We start from the raw sequence: 19,576 nt of genomic DNA, 5'->3' as shown, positions 1-19,576 counted from the left end.
ATATATATATATACATATATATATTATATATGTGAATAAATACAAGGATTTTTTAACGGAATGAGTGGAAAACCAATTGAGGGGTCATCATATTACAAAAAAATGATGAAAAAATGATGAAAAAGGGATGAAAAGGAGATTAAAAAAAGGATAAAAAGAAGGTGAAAAAAATATGAAAAAAGGAAGTGTATACTTAAATTTATTTACTCCTAGGCTAAAATGAGAATGAACGCAAACTTATATCATGTTGTATTCTTCGTATCAGATAAAATAAAAATTAACTCGAAAATTCTTTTACGGTTTTTCAAAGGTGCACTAATTGGAAAATTGATCAAACGAAAAAAATAAAATAAAATAAAAAAGGGAGAAGTATTAAAGTGTAAAAGTGGGAGGATTACTAAATATTAGCTGTCCCATAAACGCAATCACATGTATCTTTAAAAGTATATGTATGTACTTTTAGCATACATTTTGTATATTCGTACTGATGTATATATAAATGCTTATTATACCAACTCGGGAGTGTGCTGAGATGAGGAACTAATTTTTTCACCCAAAGAAAGAAAAGCACTCTTTCACTTGCAAGAAAAGGTTATAATACATTTGTTCAATGAAAAACAACATATGGGGAAAGCCACTCCTGTGTGTGTGTTCATGTCTGTATGTGCATGTCTGTATGTGCATGTCTGTATGTGCATGTCTGTATGTGCATGTCTGTATGTGCATGTCTGTATGTGCATGTCTATATGTGCATATCTGTATGTGCATGTCTGTATGTGCATGTCTGTATGTGCATATCTGTATGTGCATGTCTGTATGTGCATATCTGTATGTGCATGTCTGTATGTGCATATCTGTATGTGTAAGCCCCCATCCCATTGACCCCGCTATAAGAGCACTTACCACAACCGTGAATTTGTAATAAAAAAAGGGGATGAAAAAATGTCTCACCAAGAAACTACCACCACAAAGTGGCATCAGACGAAATATACAAACCGGCGATGTCCAATTCAGTAGTCTTATGAACATGACTAAAAAAAGAATTTATCAATCGTGAATTTGTGTGCTTTTGATTGAGGCTGCAAAATGTGTATATTTAAAAAACAAAATGATTACGAGAGTGGAGTTGACAGCATTAATGCACCAGCGTATTGTCCTAGTAATTAAATTCCCTTCTTAAAATTACCCACCCACACGCACACACACACCCGATTCCCAATATTAACACATGTACACGAGAGTGACATTACACTTGTGACACATGATTAAATGAAAACACGTTTGCCACAGTGAACACCCACGAACTTGTACATTTTGTAAAAAATTATTCCAACGATAAAACATGAGCATCTGGTACACAAAAATGACACATTCACAAGTGACAAGAACGGTAAATAAGAACATATGTCGAAGAACAAATGAGAGATAATGCTAAAGAGGTCAAGCGAAAGATCCCTTTTGCTAATATTCCAAAATATGTTAAGTAGAATAATGGTCCCGTGATAAAGGCTTACTTTGGAGACATACAATAAGAATAACTTGTTTAGGCTTTTAATCTCCTACAGGTTGTGTTTTATTTACTTAAAAATAACATCATTTTCGTTACACTACACAAAATACTGGAATGTGTAAAAGTGCATGTTCATATATATGGATATGCACACAGAGAAGAGGGCACATCATTATATATTTTTGCAAAAGTAACAGAGAAGCCCCATGAGAATAAAACAAAATAAAATAAATAGTGAAATAAATAAAGAAGTAAACTTCACCTGAACCATGCGATTACACTCATGTTCAGTCAAATTAGCATAGCAAAAGGAAATCATTAGACACGTGACATTAGTTTCAAAAGGAAGACGACCCTTTCCGCTTTTTCCTACCATAATCCATGTTTATAAGTACAATATTTTTTTACCTGAAATATAGGCACATATCTTGCAAAATTACGCTGGACAGGGGTTTATGTTTGTGTTTGTTCGTTTGTTGGGTTAATTTGTCTGCCCCTTTGTTGGGTTAATTTGTCTGCCCCTTTGTTGGGTTAATTTGTCTGCCCCTTTGTTGGGTTAATTTGTCTGCCCATTTGTTGAGTTAATTTGTCTGCCCGTTTGTTAGATATTTTATGTGTGTGCAAGCAAACGCCTAATTATCTAAATACGGAATACGCACATTGCGTTTACTTAATCTAGCTTTTTCGGGAAAATCTTATCTAAAGGGCCATACAAAAAATAAATCATTATGTGTAAATGAAAGGAGAATGTAAAAAAGGAGTGGTAATATTCACTTTGATTCTAAATTTAGAATTTTTTTTTTTTTTTTTTTTTTTTTTTTTTTTTCTGTTCAGTTAAAATTGAAAAAAGGTACTCATAAGCTCATTTGAAAAAAAAAAAAAAAAAAAAAAAAAAAAAAAAAAAACAGCTAAACAGTTCAATTAATATTACCATTAATAATCAACTTTTATTTCATTTTTCCATAGTTAAATAGGTAAATAACATAGTATTGTCCAAAAAGTTTTAATTAGTTTTTTTAATCATAAGGTATGGACAAGGAAGTTATCTTTCATATATTCAGTTTTTGTTTTTTTTTATTTTAATTTCTTTTTTCCAAACATAGCACACATATTTTCCCCCATTTTGTTTTCTAGAAATGCTCTCCTACATAAAAACTGGAAATAATAGTATACACTCTACACTTTATTTAATTTTTTTATACAAGCAGTAGAAAGTGTGTTCGTTCGTCTAGAGTGAACGATAAGAAAAAAAAAAAAAAAAAAACATAAATAAAACCACCTTATTCACACTTTCATCACCAAATTCACGAACATAAGTTTTGCAAACAGGACAGAGTTCACTTCCAATCGTTGCGTGCTTGAAACAAGCGGGGAAAACGGAATAGCGAAAATACCAAGTAGTAAATCGGTCACATTGCAAAATATCCATACTACTGCACTGCAACATCGCGCTATTATTGCATTACGATTTGACCAAGTGACCTGAACGAATACATTTCATACCATGAATGAAGCAGAGAAATTCGAGGTAAGTAAAAATTAATTCCACATCCTAGATCCAGACACAGACATATGTTTACCCACGTTTTTTTTTTTTTTTTCATGTAAATGTAGCGCACTGTCTGTTTCTTATGTAAAGATAGGATGACATTTTCTTCCATGCATTTTTGATCCTGATAAATGTTTCTTTTGTGTTTTCTTTTTTTCCTGTTCGAACATTATTATACTAAAACACAAATTAAACAACGTTACGTCATGTGTGTAGGAAGAATTCGACATTGAGCTTATGGAGGAAATAGGAAAACAAGTAACTTTAAAATGTTAATAAAAACGTTAAAGTTGTTTCCAGTGATGATGAGTTTTAGCATAAGGATGCATGTTTGCATATTTAATGTATGAATATGTACACCTGATTTTCATCAAAAGTGAAATTTGTTTTCATATTATGAGCATCTCCCTTTTTTTTTTTTTTTTTTTTCTTAATTTGTTAAATTTATTAAAGACCATTTCGCAATTTCTGGAAAAAACACATTATAATGAAGAGAAAACAAATTTCTGGGTGTCGCAAATATTAGATACAACATTGAAAGAACTGTCCAAATTAAACAAGCCATTTAAATATGTTGGTATGTTTACACATCATTTCTCTTATCAATATGCAATAGAATAGTTATCACCACGTAGACTTTAAGAAAATAACACAAGATTAGATTAAATATAATAAAAGTAGAACATTACAAATTGTTAACCATCCTTTGATAGAGTTCATACAATTTGGTAGCTAAACAAATGATTCATAATAATTTGATAACAGTTTCCGTAATTTACCATTTGTTCATTTAACTTAATGTAGTCAACGATTCTCACCGTATGTACAGATATTCTAGCTAGCTTTTTTTTTTTTTTTTTTTTTTTTCCCGAATTTATGTTTGTTAATAATTTATTTCACTTTTTAAAAAAAATGGCTATTCGTGTGTTCAATTATTTATTTTTTTTTTTTTGCCAAATTAGCTACGTGCATTCTTATGGAGAAAAACGGATCACCGTTAACAACATCAAATGTATGTCTATGGGATGAAAATTCCGACGGTTAGTTATTCATGATAAAGTATCATATTATCCAAAAATTATAAGTATCAATGAATGAAGAAGAACTGTGCAAAACATTTATTTGCAAAGAGAAAAAGAAAACACTGTACATAAAAGTCTGAGTGCACACGAACGCATATATCCATACTTACATTCATTGTTGTGGGTATGTTCTTTTGAATAATCAAGCCGAGAAAACTACCCAAGCTAATCTGAATTTTCTCGTTAATTTGGATTTTACAAAAAGGATGCATATTCTTTATACTCCCACGTCCTTAAATGTTTTTTTTTTTTTTTTTTTTTTTTTTTTTTTTCACTTATTTTTTCACTCCCCCCTCTCCCTACTTCCCGTTGATCACACATTTGTAGGTCTTTGTAGCGTTCAAATGGGAAATGAAACACTTGATTGTATTCTTTGCATATATGCAATAAAAACATGAATTAAATTGAAGAGAAAAAAAATTCTTCATTCGATTGGAGCCACTCCACCCATTTTACTGTTGGATTTTTTTTTTTTTTTTTTAACACTGTGCTTGTACACATATACATATATATACATATGTGTGCCTTTTTCATGTTAAGCGTAGGATATTTTTTGCGTGTGTTTTTTATCATTTGGCAATAATGCCTGTCTATATATGCACATGGTTAACTTTGAAAATTTATCGTTATTGTGAAAAGGGAAATATCCTTCTACGCCCACTCCAATTAAATAACTATTTTGTACCCATTTTTTATAAGAATTTTCATGATCCAAAAAGAGAAAAACAAAAAAAAGTAAAAAAAATTTTAATTTAATAAACTTCAACAAAATTGTTAAGAATGCAAAAAGCAAGAACTCTCTTCCAATGAGGACCCTGAATATTTTTTTTTATTTTTTTATTTTTATTTTATTATTTTTTTTTTTTTTACATCCCTGCGCAACCATTCCATAAGTGTATATATTATCCCCACACATATATGTTTAAAAAAAATGTGTAAAAAAATAAAGAAAAAAAAATGAAGTAAGACAATCACCTAAATAATAGACACAAAAAATATTGCAGAGCCTCGAAGCAAAAAAAATGGACGAACTATATGAGCATCTAAAGATAATCGACTACAGCCTAATATGCTTTATAAATAAATACAAAATCCTGTACAAGTACATAAAACAAGTATTGGATATTTTTGTACATACAATAGATGAATACCATAGACTAATACAAAAGATTACTTCTCTACACAAGCAAAGTATTTACAATTCTGTTCATAACAATTTTGTCCAACTCAAAAAGGATGAGGAGAAGCAGAGAGAACAAGTAACCCCCTGAAAAAAAAAAAAAAAAAAAAGGCGCCGTTTTCCCACATGACCATATTTTTTTCATATTTGCACATGATATAATTACAAGGGAGCGTCCACAGCATAACGTAGAGTGTCCATTTGCACGACCCTCTCCCATAAGTACCTAAGTGGAAATAGCTGAACTAAAATGAACGGAGTGATATAAAGTAGTAACGTGACATGCACAGTGTGACAATGGAACCATAGTAATACGAAGATTCACATTTTTTCCAATTAACGCAAATGTCCATAAATTCTCACGTATACCCCTTATATCATTTCTAATTTTTTTTCTTTTTCCATAAGGATAAGAACCTTACAGAGATAAAGGAAAAATTAAAAAAGGCAACAAAACTTACCAAGACAAATGTAGAATTTGCGGAATTTGAGGGTGGTGAAAAGGTAAATGGCCTCAGAAAAAAAAAAATGTCATTTTTCTCATGTCAGCAGTAGCATCGACGCGGGCTTGTCAATATGTTTGAGCGTGTAATTGCCATCGCCTTTAAGCTCGTATTTGTCGACACGTCAAAATTTGTTATTGTCGGCACGTCAAAATTTGTTTTTGCAAGTGTTTTCCACAGTATGCATCGTGCGTCTTTTTTCTCATTCCATCACGTTAACTGCTCCTCACCCATTTCTCCTTCGTGTTATTATACCCGTTCTCATGGTTATTCTTCTTCCCAATTCGAAGGAGTTCCAAATTGACACAAACTTGAAAGTAAACTTTCCCTATGACACAGCAGCCTTATACCGATTCAGGCATTATAGAAATGCCTTTCTAAAGAAATATTCAACAATAACTAAGAATGACAATTACTTGGTATGAAAAAACTATTAAACAAGATATATTACAAGTGTTATATATGTTAGATGTTGGCTATACATAGGACTGATAAATGTTTTTTTTTTTTTTTTTTTTTTTTTGTTTATTTCAGTTTTAGCCTTACTTGTGCATTTGTATATATATAAGATCTATGAGTATTTTTTTTTTTTTTTTTTTTTTTTTTTTTTTTTTTTTTTTCACAATAGAATGCAAACGAACAAAGGAAACTTTTCCTGAAAAAGCTGAAATGCTCAGCAAAGGTTAACCAAGAAAGAGTGAATCAAAAGGATGGCATTTTTAAGGACAGCAATTTTAAGGACAAGATTTTCGAGGATGATTATAAAAACTTGCTGAGAATATTGAATGAAAATCATATTTTTAAAGAGTCTCAAAAATTAAAAGAAATATTAATTGTAGGTAAATTTTTGAACAAAGCTAAGACAATTGTTAATGACATCCCACAGTTTTTGTGCACGATCATTGAGGAATTCGAGATGACTGAATCTGCCCTTCAGAACAACATGTACCTGTTCATACTTTTGGCTTTGAATAAATGGATCAAGAAGGTGCGTATGACGAATGAATCTGCGGGAAATATCATATTTCTGCAGTTACTTTGAAATGTAGTGGAGTCCCACACACACACACATAACGTTGCAATATAAAAGCTATTACCTTATATACATATCCATCAGTTCCCATCCCTTAAGGCAGCCTTCATTGAAACTCATACTTTGTGTTTTCACATCCACACGTCAGATATTAAGCGAATGCGAACGATTCATCTTGTTTAACAAGAAAAAGGAACACACAAAGAAAATAGAAGGAGTGGAAATTTACAAAAAGATGAACGAATATATAAATGATATACTTCAAAGAGGAGCTGAGCAGACAATAATTTTTAACGAAGAAAAGAAACAGTACCTTTATTCCTATCCATATGGCATAAATTTTAATGTGAATACATCATTTTTGACTTACTTTTTTTTCTATATGAACAAAAATTTGTTCAGTTTTGTAGAGGGATTTTATACAGATTCGACTAGAGTGAAACAAGAAGAAAAAAAAAAAAAAAAAAAAAAAAAAGTGTTAATTAAGTTTGATTCACAAGGAAAGGAGAATAGTTTGTATATGAATAGTGACATATACAATTATAAGCTCCATAATGAATATGACGAATCTGATGATCATTTGTCTAATTTGAAATTTTCTATTGACCAACAAGACATATATCCTAACATATTTTTAATTTGTAATTATCTCTTAGCTGAAGAAACGAAAAGGAGCATTGATGTGATATATCAGATGCAGAGAAATTCTTTTGACTTATTGCATTGTCAAGACGCTTCTATAATTATTCAAGTGTTGATCTCCTTGTTTGAAAATTTAAAAGTGCTTTTCAAGGATTCACTAAAAAGGGAGGACCTCCACTTTGACATCGATGCTGAGAGTCAGCGTGGTCGTCAGAATGCCAATCCACAAGGAGGCCAAGAAGGAGGTCACGAACTTTGTAAGATGCCCCACGAAACGGGAAGCAGTGTCGAGGATGGGGAAGATTCATATGATGATTTGAGGAAGTTCATTTCAAAAACGAGCTTAAATTATACATGTTCCAATTCGTATGTAAAAATTTTACACCCCATAAGGCTAATGCTCTTAAACATATTGAAGCTTGTTCATGTGACAACAAAAGATAGTAGGCATAGTAGTGTGTGCACCTTTTGGGATAAATTAAATATACCCATGATTGAAATGGATGAAATGGATGAAATGGATGAAATGGATGAAATGAACGGTCCTTGTCATCATAAGGATTGTCATTATAAAGATGATAAGACTGGAATTACTCAAAAGTACAATGAAAATGGTGAATCACAAAGTCTAGAAAAAGATCAACAGTGCTGTGTACGTCAACAGATATACCTTCGAGATAAGCTCATTCCTATAAAAAATCAGTGTTCTGAAAACAACTGTTACTTTTTTCAAAAGAAGAAAAGACTTGGAAGTGAAAAAGATCTTATAGTAAGAAACCACCCACACGAATCCATGGAAAGAGCCATACAAAGGAGAATACTATGCCACGATTTTCACAAAATAGTGTTGGATCAGGTTAAGGATGCTAAAACGAGAATCGAAAATAAATGTAACAGAGATGAATACACAGGAATTTTACTCAAAAGAAATAATAGGTATAACATAGATGGTGACGTGAACAGTAGCAAGAGTAAAAAACCACGGGGTGGGTCGTTATCTCATGCGGAGAGGAAGAATCTCCCAAGGGTGGGCCCCACAGCAAGTGCATCAAGAGGAGCAGCGAAGGGAACACTCAGAGGTGCACTCAAAGGAGCACCAAACGGACGAGGAAGCAATCGAACAAGCGACCCGACGAAACTAATGACAGGAGTGAATCACAAAATTTCTCCCAAAATTGAAAAGAAATGCAATGTAGTGGGTAGACCTATGCAAATGGCCACTTCAGTTGCGTACTCAAAAAGAGGCATTCCTCCAGATAGTATTATATCCCAAATATCAAATAGATCAAACCGAACACGTGTGACCAATGTAAGAAGTGCATTATCATCTATCAAGTTGAATTCAGATAACGGGGGTGAAAAAAAAAAAAAAGAAAAAAAAAAGTCGTCCTAAAACGGTGCGTACTATTGTTTCTTCCATTAGATAATGCAAATATAAAATATGATTCAAGTCCAAATGTCACACATGGTATCATAAATGTTATTATTTTTGAAGATGCGTATAAAATTTGGCATGTAAAAAAAAAAAAAAAAAAAAAAAAAAAAAGAGGTATAGGTGGAGAGGTATAGCAGAATAACGGCAGAGAGCATGCTCCAGCAAAATATAAATGCACCCATTTTTGTGGTTGTGAAAAAACAGTAATATTTATGTGCAAACAAAAAGTTGTACCATGGAAAAGAGGGAGACGTGTGATTTTGCTGTGACTATGACTACAGATGCCACTGTGGCTGTGATTGTAGTTGCCGTTACAATTGTAGTGGTATCTGTCGCGGTGGGGGAGAAATAGACTTAAATGGGGAGTAGCTTCATGTTGTGTCGCACCGAAAAAAAATTAAAATTGAGCTTTCACATATGAAAAAGAAAAGAAAAAAAAATATATATATATATTTACAAAAAAGAAGGAGTGCAGTATATATACATGCTTTTTTTTTTTTTTTTTTTTTTTTTTTTTTTTTTTTTTTTTTTGCACTGCTGAGGATGTATACAAATATCTCTCCTCTCCATGTCTCTTTTTTGACATGTACACTCTGTATTAGCGGATACATATGGCACTTAAAATGGATCGTCTATCCCAGCTGAAGGATTTTTTTTTCTTTTTTTTTTTTTTATGATGGAATCCAGCGGTTATAAAAATCATTTCCTTTGTTATCTATGACGATAAAAGCAGGAAAGTCTACCACTTCGATGAGGTGAACTGCCTCCATCCCGAGTTCCGGAAAGTCAATTACTTGCACTTTTTTTATGTTCTGTTTTGCTAGAATAGCACCAGGACCTCCTATACTCCCTAAATAAAAACCATTATACTTTTTGCATGCATTTTTTACAACATATGATCTATTTCCTTTTGCTAATGAAATTAGAGAAGCCTCATTTTTCATTAATATTTCTGCATAAGCATCCATACGACCAGCTGTTGTTGGACCGAAGGAACCACTTGCATAATTATCAGGTGTTTTAGCTGGACCTGCATAATAAATTGGATACTTTTTAAAGTATTCAGGTATGGCCACATTCCTCTGTACAAAATCATCTACTATTCTTTTATGAGCTGTGTCCCTTGCCACTATTAACTTACCTGTCAGTAGTAACAGAGTGGATACAGGGTATTTCGATAGGAAGCTCAGTATGTCTTTCATGGGTTTATTCAGGTCCACTTGGACGCCTTCTCCAGGTTGGTTACTTTCCATTTGGCTACTTTCCATTTGGTTACTTTCCATTTGGCTACTTTCCATTTGGCTACTTTCCATTTGGTTACTTTCCATTTGGCTACTTCCCATTTGGCTACTTCCCTTTTGGCTACTTCCCATTTGGCTACTTCCCATTTGGCTACTTCCCATTTGGCTACTTCCCATTTGGCTACTTCCCATTTGGCTACTTCCCATTTGGCTACTTCCCATTTGGCTACTTTCCATTTGGCTACTTCCCATTTGGCTACTTTCCATATGACCCAAGTTGCTGTGGACCTGACCAGCAGCACTCTGATTCAAATCCTTGTAGGTAACCTCGGGAAGGTACTTAATTGGCTCATGCTCCAAGGCCTCGATAAATACTCCTTCCCGATTAATGACACATTTAATTTGTCTATCAGCAGAACAAGAAACACCAATGCCAATGGGGCATGATGCTGAATGTCTTGGTAATCTAATAACCCTGACATCGTGCAAAAAATATTTTCCTCCAAACTGAGCACCAATACCTAATTTCTGTGCTTTTTCTAAAATAATTTTTTCACTTTTTATATCTCTGAAGGCTTTTCCATATATTCCGCCTTCTTTTTTCAAATTATCAATATATCTACAGGATGCCAATTTTACGGTTTTTAAATTCATTTCAGCAGATAAACCACCAATGACTATTGCCAAATGATATGGTGGGCATGCAGAAGTTCCAATTTCTTTAATTTTTTGCAACAAAAACTCGTATAATTTATCTTCATTTAGAATACTTTTTGTCTGCTGAAATAGGAATGTTTTATTTGCACTTCCTCCACCTTTGGCTATGAAAATTAACTCAAATTTCGGTCCTCTTAAATGCAAATCGGCTGGAGGAGAGGTTGATGTCCTAGTTGATGTTGATGAAGCGTACTTTTTCCCACGAACGGAACTGTAAATCTCAATCTGACAAGGTAAGTTATTCTTTGTGTTTGTCTCATTAAACATGTCAATGGGGGATAGTTGACTGTATCGAAAGTTATTATTTTTATATGCATTATAAACACCCAAATTTAAATATTTATGTTCAAAAGTGGTTAATATTTCTTCATCCTTTTTTCCCAAAATTATTGCTGTGCCAGTGTCTTGACATCCTGGTAAATTCTGTTCAGCACTAATAACAGCATTTTTAATTAATGTCATGGCAACATACTTGTCATTTTTACTGGATTGATTGTCATTTAATATATTCTTTAATTGATTTAAATGCTTTTTATTCAAAAAAAATAAAATTTCTTTAAATGCATATTCGCATAACTTGGTTAAAACAAATGGAGGAACATGAATATATTCCTTTTCAATTTCATTTTTCCTGACTTGTTCAGGTAATATTTGCAATTCCCCATTTTTGTCAAAAAATTTTTCTTCATTTTCGAAATCATATCCATAATATTTACTTTCATATATTGAGTTCTTATTAATTTTAATAACTTCAATATATTTACTAAGCTCATCAATTCGTTTATATTCTCTATCATCTTCTTTGCCTTCTTCAAATTCTAAAACTTCTAAAAAATTACGTACAGTGTTTATATTTTCTTTTTTAAAACAGAATATCTGTCTTATTACCTCAAGCTGATTGTTTTTCTTCTTCAAGCATCCCCTGGGGTGGAAGTACCAAAGTGAAATTTTCCTTAAATTCCTCATTTTTTTTTTTTTTTTTTTTTTCTAATTCTCACCCCAAGAAAATTGACGCATGGTAGTGCCTTTGTCCATCAATTTTATGTCAAGGTGTATATTTTATGCCACCCTTGTTCTATCCCCTCCTTTTATTCATTATTTTTTATGAATTTCCTTTTCTTAATTTTATACAATTTTTTTTTTTTTTTTGGAACCAGCCAAGTGGAAGAAAAACTCAACATCAAATGGACCAATGGTGGAGAATTAAAAAAAAGGGCACTAAAAATGGAAAAAAAAAAAAAAAAAAAAAAAAAAAAAGTAGAGAAACAAAAAAGAGGTGGCTCAAATGTGCCAATTTGCAGTCATATTTTGCCTCATGAAGTTTCATTTCATTGACCCTTTTTAATGCAAATAATAAACCCTTCACTTAAAACATTTCATGCAACGTGTGTATTGCAAAAAAAAAAAAAAAAATGGCAAGATGAAGAAAAAAAAAAAATAAAATAACACATTGAAAAAATTGATAAATCTCATAGATTTGCACATATAATTGTTACCTACAAAAATAGGTATGTTTAAAGAGAACCAAAGGGATGATAAATGTTTTCCTTTTCACGTTTAACACATGGAACACATTGCCGTGCTGCTCTCTCCCCCTCCCTGTATATATTTATATATATATATATATATATATATATATATATATATATATATATATATATGTATTTACCTTGCATGCCTGAGATTAGAGGGTGTCCAGCTTTGCTTTTCATTCAACTGAACTATTCAGCTGTACTACACAATGAGGTTTAATTTTTTTTTTTTTTTTTTTTTTTGTCCCTGTATGAATACACGTTTGATATACTACGTTCGTGCTAGTTAGCACGTGTTGTTATGTTTTCATTTATTTTTTTGTTCCTTTCCTTATTCACATAATCAATATCTCTATGTGATTATTGCATTCATCGAAATAAACTATGCCTTATCAAAAGAGAGAACGCAAACCAAGGTATATATATATATATATGCATAAATATAAATAAACTTATACATACAATGTAAGAAAAAAAATAAGCATGGTATTTATTTGTGCAAATGTATTTATTTCGAAAAATTTCAAGACGTGAATGCATAAACTGCTCAATATAGGAATGTGTATATATATATTAATATATATATGTATAATATACATATATAATAATATACATATATAATAATATACATATATGTACTATTATATCGTCTATTCCACTATTTGCTACGAGGTTGGAAAAAAAAAAAAAAAAAAAAAAGACTGATGGTTGAAAAGTAAAAACAAAAAAATGAACAAAGTGTCTAATTTTTAAAACTACCACAAATTTGTGCAACATTCAAAAATAGAGTAAAATAGAGTAAAATAAAGTAAAAATTAAGGATACCGGAAAAAAAGAGATTTTTTATTTTTTTTTAAAAATTAAAAATTTTATATTACGTAAAAAATGTAGAAACATATCAGTGTACTGAAGAAGAGTTGTAAAAAAAAAATTGCAAAATGGTGGATAACGCTCAAGAACACAAAAATAAATGATGCTTCGGTTCATGTTATGAGTCCTCTCCTCAATCCATGCATCACTTTCTTTCCATACGTACGCACGTGACACATATGTGTAGTGGTAAAATTCCTAAACAGGTAAAAAAAAAAAAAAAAAAAAAAAAAAAAAAAAAAAAAAAAAAAAAAAAATAAAAAAAAAATCCTAAAAAGAAAAAAAAAAAAAAAAAAAAAAAAAAAAAAAAAAAAAAAAAAAGAAATCATTTCATTTTACAGTAATCAACATGAAATCGAAAAAACAAAATTTTCAAATGAACAAGGGAAGAAAAAAATAGTGAACCGAGGAAAAAGACGAATTGATGATAAGACGAAGCTGCAAGGTATATTACACGAATATAGCGAATTTAATCTAAAATCGAGAATTTTTTTTTTTTTTTAATTCTCATCATACATTTTGACTTAACGCAATATGTGGGAGGGAAAACAATGGGAATTTTTTTTTTTTTTTTTTAAACAATGTATAACACAAGATAAGTTTCTTTGGAGACGTGCATAACTAACCCCTCCCTTGAGAATGGAAGGGAAGACTCTTCATCCCTCTGCAGTTTCTTTTCACGTGTGCAATGAAAACGCGCTATGTGTATAAATATATGTACACACCATACGCATTCTCATGCACATACACATACTACTACATTCTCATGCACATACACATACTACTACATTCTCATGCACATACACATACTACTACATTCTCATACACAGGCATGTACATACTTTTTAACGCCAACCTGACGCTTCAACAGATTAGACCAGCTTTGTATCAACTTCATTGTGCCACTTTGAAAGTACCGTTCCATCGTTATTCGGCCTTTTTACTCAAACATTCATATAAACCACTAAAGCTGTGCGTCAATGGATTGTAATTGTTCATTACATTTTTTCCGTTTTGGCTGTTAAAGTTCATCATGTTCTCATCGTCAGCTTCTTCTGTTTCATTCATGTTGAGTGAAATTTTAGAATTTTTTTTTTGGTTCTTGCATGCTTCTTTACTGTTGTTATATATATAATTGGGAAAACTTTCATCACTTTTGCATGATACTTCGTACAAATCTAGATGATTCTTCGCCACTAAATTGCTCTTATTTGTATCCATCAATTGATTGCAATGATTATAAATGGTTTTCTTCGCCTCATCTGCTTGTCGATTGCAATTGTTCATACAGCACAGGTTCTGCTTTCCACCGTTACTTCCACATACATTGCTACTTCTTACACTGCTTTTCACACTGCTTCTGTCGCTACCGTTCGAGTCTGAACCCAAAACAATAGCACCGTTCGATTTAACATATTGACCGTTAAAATCCTCTTCCCTGTATATGGAAGAGCTGAACCCATTAATCACTGCTGTATTCGTAACAACATTTTGCTGTATCCCATTACTACATCCAACAGTGGGTATCTTCAATCCATTACAACTCACTTCACACATGTCAAGTAAATTTATATTGTCTCCGAAACAATTGGTAGTAGTAGTAGTAGTAGCAGTAGCATTATTGTTACGTAAAATATTTTTTCTATCTTGATATTTTAAATTGTTAATGTTTTTTTTGTTTGAATTGTTTTCCACCTGACTGTTCAGGTGATTAGCATTTTTTTTATTTAAAACATAGTTGTCTAAGATGTAATTCGCCTTATTATTATCACATTCGTTCATCAGCATTTGGTCTTCCTCGCCCATTTGGGCTTCTTCACCCATTTGGTCTTCTTCACCCATTTGGTTTTCCTCGCCCAGTGTAACTTTTTTTTCCACTAAACTATTGTTCGGATTTTTTAAAGATTCATTGTGTGCATTCATGTTAGGGTTACTCATTAAGTTCATCCCATTGCAACTTAATATATAGTGCATGTTCATTTTTGAATTCAAATTATTCTTCATGCAAGCATTCTTCATGCAAGCGTCGTTACTCTTTCCTTCGTAACTAGAACTGCTGTGACAGCTGGCATTTCCATTCGTTGCATAAATGTCACCTTGTGTTATTTTGATATTCATACCATTTGGGGTGATAATATCTGTGTTCATGTTTATTTTTCTATTTATAATTCCATTCTTACATGCGTTATGATTATAAATGTTTTCAAAAAAATAATTTTTTGATGCATCGTTATATTCATTTAATTGTTCGCCTCCCATTTCGTGCGAAAAAATATATGCACTAGGACAATCCTTACTATTCAACACATCACCATTGTTGTAGTTGCTTTCTTCACTTTTAAAAGTCTTCATACCGGTTTGATTCTTTAGATCCCTTAAGTTTTTGTAAACACTGCTCATATTATTTTGCGTGTTTATAATTTGTTTTTTTACGTTTCTACCCATGTCACTTCCGATGTTACTACTGACATTACTGCTGACGTTACTTCCACTGTTGCTGTTGCTTTTTGTGCTGAGGTTGTTCTGATTGCTGGAAAAGTTAAGTAGTCTCGTTTGGAGGTTCATCTTAGCACTTATCCCCATATCATTCGTGATATTTGAGTAACTCTCCTGGCTCATGCTGGTCATATGATCTCTCTCATTCATGCTGGTCATATGATCTCTCCCACTCATGCTAGTCGTGTGGTCTCTCCCACTCATGCTAGTAGTGTGGTCTCTCCCACTCATGCTAGTAGTGTGGTCTCTCCCACTCATGCTAGTAGTGTGGTCTCTCCCACTCATGCTAGTATTGTGGTCTCTCCCACTCAGAGTGAGAATATGCTCCACTCCTCTGGCCCCATTACACAACCCGTTCGAATTAAAACCTGAGGAGCAACTGACTAAATGGCCATTCATCAAATTTTGGTTAATTGCCCCTTGGGTTTCCTTGGTTAGCTTACAATGTTCGGCATATTCGTTATGATTATTTGAGCTATCCAACAAAAAATTGTTACTTAAAAGAAAATTTTTAAATTCATTATCTGAGTTATTATTAATGCAATTAGTAAAAGTAGCATCTTTAAAATTTTTCTCTTCATTTGACTTTCTTACTTCTTCTGGTTTAATTTCGTCTTCTTTCTCGATTTTTAAATCTGAATATTCATAATTCGTGTCGTTTTCATTATTGTTTTTATTTATCACAGTGTGCAAAGTATTCATTTGATTCCTTATTTTTACACCTTCGTGTGTGTTAATATTTCCAAGGTTCAGATTGTTTATGTTGTTGATGAGGCATTCCATGTTGAAGTTATTTAAATCGCTTGCATCGTTCATACTATTAATATGGGTTCCACAACTATGACTTAAGTGATTCATATTGCTTGCACAGTTCATGCGGCCTCCACAATTAAAGTGATCCTCCCAATTAAAGTTATCCTCACAATTAAGGCGATCCTCCCAATTAAGGCGATCCTCACAATTAAGGCGATCCTCCCAATTAAAGTGATCCTCACAGTTCATATTCACTACTCGATTGGTGCCGCTCATATTCCTCGCATCGTAAATGTTTCCTACCTGTCCAATGTTGTTCCTGACACCAAGGCAATTGTTGTAATTAAGGCATATTGCTGCTGGATCTTCTACATTTTCCAAATTCTCTTTCGTCTTGTTCAAATTCATGATATTTTTTTCATTGTAAAAATTCTGTGCAGGTCTTACATTTTCGTACGTCGTAGTATTTGAATCAAAAATGGAATTATCAGAATTTTCTTTATTTTTCATTTTGTTAATAAAATATTTTTCTTCCTGAAAGTTCATGTGATTATTTTTGTCAATTTTATTTAATACGTCAAAATTTAAATTCGAACACATATTGGAAGATAAGTTTATTTGTTCTAATTTTCTGAACCCTTCAATATTGTACATAAAATTATCTACACTTGCAATGTTATTTTCCCTTGAAAAAATCTCATTTTTGTGATATTCATTTATTAATTTTGTTTTATTTGGTGAGCTCATATTGTGCACTTCTTCATGGTTATTTACATAATCATCAGTATTCATCATTCCATAGTTGTTAAGCATGCTCATATTATCACTACAACATAAATTATCGGCATTCTTATAAGAAAAAAATCTCGTATGAGTGCTTTCTCCTGGATCCATAAAATTGTTTTTGCCATAGCTTAACTCCTTGAACGATACATTGTCTCTAATTTTGATGAAATCTTCATTTGGAGAAGATTTTTTATTTCTGGAAAAATCACCATTCAAAAAAATATCTTCTTTTATGGTTCTATTTTTTATTTCATTCCCGTTGTTCTTAATGTCACCACTATAAAAAGGTTCTCCCTCTGCCACAATAAAATAAATAAACAAACAAATAAATAAACGTGAGACGTAAAAAAAAAAAAAAAAAAAAAAAAAAAAATAAGGCGCGCAAAAAGAACAGTACGACAGACGCGTGGGAACATGTTATAGATCTACAGCTTGACGATTAGCACATGCATGGGCTCATATACGGATGCATTTGCAAAACATGCACATGTACATATGCATATACATAAACATATACATGTACATATGCATACACATAAACATATACATATACATATATATCATGTAAACAGGGGTGTGCTCCAATTCAGTAGAAAACAATACTCTAATGGACTCCCACTCGCCCTTCTTTTGGACCCTCTGCATGTTCATACCATTTTCAGGATTCACATCGAATAAATATTCATTGTATCCTTTTTTTCCATAATTTTTGTAAAAGTTAAATGTGTTTCTCTTGGAATTATTTACATCTTGTTCACTCTCATTCAAATGGCTCATTATGCCATAATGGTCTTTGTTGTCATCAGGAATATTTTCCCTTTCTTCGTTAAAGGAGTACGAATTGCTGTTTACATTAACACACCTTTCTCCTTCATTGATGCTTCCACTCATGGTGTTTCCATCATTACTACTTTCTTCACCACCCTTTCTACTCTCTTTGTTTTTGTAAAAGTTTGATTCTCCTACTTCTTCATCATTGTGCACTCTGTTCATCAATTCAGTTGTTGAAAATTTAACAGATGGATCCAACTGATTTATGTTGTGTGCCATCGGGCATTTATCTGCCTTGTTGCAGTACCCTTCGAAACGGAAAAAAAAAAAATATACATATATACATGTACATACATATATGTACATATATGCATATGTGAATATGTATGCATGCATCAGTTGTTACCATCCAAGAAATATTTCGTGCACAGTCTGAGAGCCTTCCCTGAACCTCGTAATTCTTCCTCTGTATGTGCAAATGTGCATTTAGACGCTTCACAATAACTACCAGATAAAAATGTATAACACATTCTTGTCTGCCATGGGGGATCGTGCGAAAGGAAAAGTGCAAACAAAAATGGAGGAACATATATGTGCTTGTATATGTGCTTGTATATATGCTTGTATATATATGTGCTTGTATATATATGTGCTTGTATATGTGCATGTATGTATATCCATTTTGTGCAGAGCGTGTGATAGAGATGATGCAAGGAATAGCAAATTGGTAAGTTGATTCAACGCGCATAAAGTTGCAAAAATACTTTATACTTTAAATTGAAACACAAATGTAATACCTTATAAAATTTTGGCATCGGTCTAACGTCCAATTCACCATGAGCCCAACTACATTTGTTACCTCTTGCACATATCCCCTTGGCGTAAAAAGAACAAAGCTGCGTTTTGTATAACCTGCAGTGAGAGATAGTTTTTTATGATTATATGATGATCATAAATTAGTGTATACATTGTGCATCTATTTAACATAATGCAGTTACTATCATGAACATGCACAAACACAAATGTGTGTATATGTTTTTGTGATCAAATAGACTCTCATGTAGAAACAAAGCATTGTACACAAAGCAAGTCTAGCACAAAGCAAGTCTAACACAAAGCAAGTCTAACACAAAGCAAGTCTAACACAAAGCAAATTTAACACAGTGCGAGTCTATCTCTAAATCAAAATTTCATGATATAAACTTACATTTTTGCTACAATTGCTTTTTCCAAATAATGGCGTTAAATTTTCTATACCTTCTTTTCTATATCGCTTGCGTCTAGACTCTTCCTGTCTATATTTTTCTACACCTCGACCTTTCTTGTCTATATTATCTGCACCTCGACCTTTCTTGTCTATATTTTCTGCGTCTCGACCCTTCTTATATATACTGTATAAATGGATGCACCCTTTGTTGTTCTTAAAAGATATGGGCACAGGAACCAACGGTAAACAAAACGATGAAAATGTATGTA

At 32.3% G+C, this 19,576-nt stretch overlaps 4 protein-coding genes across 4 annotated transcripts; 2 read left to right on the top strand and 2 right to left on the bottom strand.

Moving 5' to 3' along the window:
* Positions 1–3,014: 3,014 nt before the first annotated feature.
* PGO_072530 (cytoplasmic dynein light chain) lies at positions 3,015–4,539 on the top strand (the record flags this gene model as incomplete). Its single annotated transcript, XM_028687126.1, has 5 exons — positions 3,015–3,038; positions 3,276–3,317; positions 3,513–3,636; positions 4,022–4,099; positions 4,469–4,539. 5 exons carry the CDS (start codon positions 3,015–3,017, stop codon positions 4,537–4,539), a joined length of 339 nt encoding a protein of 112 aa, XP_028542927.1.
* Positions 4,540–5,163: 624 nt separating this feature from the next.
* On the top strand, positions 5,164–8,892 carry PGO_072520 (hypothetical protein, conserved; the record flags this gene model as incomplete). The annotated part of the gene is made up of 5 exons (XM_028687125.1): positions 5,164–5,400; positions 5,730–5,825; positions 6,115–6,243; positions 6,453–6,812; positions 7,006–8,892. 5 exons carry the CDS (start codon positions 5,164–5,166, stop codon positions 8,890–8,892), a joined length of 2,709 nt encoding a protein of 902 aa, XP_028542926.1.
* A 713-nt stretch (positions 8,893–9,605) lies between these two features.
* Positions 9,606–11,858, bottom strand: PGO_072510 (fumarate hydratase; the record flags this gene model as incomplete). Its single annotated transcript, XM_028687124.1, has 1 exon — positions 9,606–11,858. The coding sequence occupies one exon, from the start codon at positions 11,856–11,858 to the stop codon at positions 9,606–9,608; it is 2,253 nt and encodes a 750-aa protein (XP_028542925.1).
* A 2,363-nt stretch (positions 11,859–14,221) lies between these two features.
* PGO_072500 (zinc finger protein) lies at positions 14,222–19,110 on the bottom strand (the record flags this gene model as incomplete). The annotated part of the gene is made up of 5 exons (XM_028687123.1): positions 14,222–17,625; positions 17,983–18,408; positions 18,507–18,636; positions 18,898–19,012; positions 19,109–19,110. Coding segments are annotated over 5 exons (4,077 nt in total).
* Between the last annotated feature and the right edge of the window lie 466 nt (positions 19,111–19,576).

This window comes from Plasmodium gonderi (genome assembly GCF_002157705.1).
Source record: "Plasmodium gonderi DNA, contig: Chr07, whole genome shotgun sequence".
Classification (NCBI taxonomy): domain Eukaryota; phylum Apicomplexa; class Aconoidasida; order Haemosporida; family Plasmodiidae; genus Plasmodium; species Plasmodium gonderi.
The sequence above is the reverse complement of the archived record's forward strand: the minus strand, read 5'-3'. Positions and strand labels throughout refer to the sequence as shown.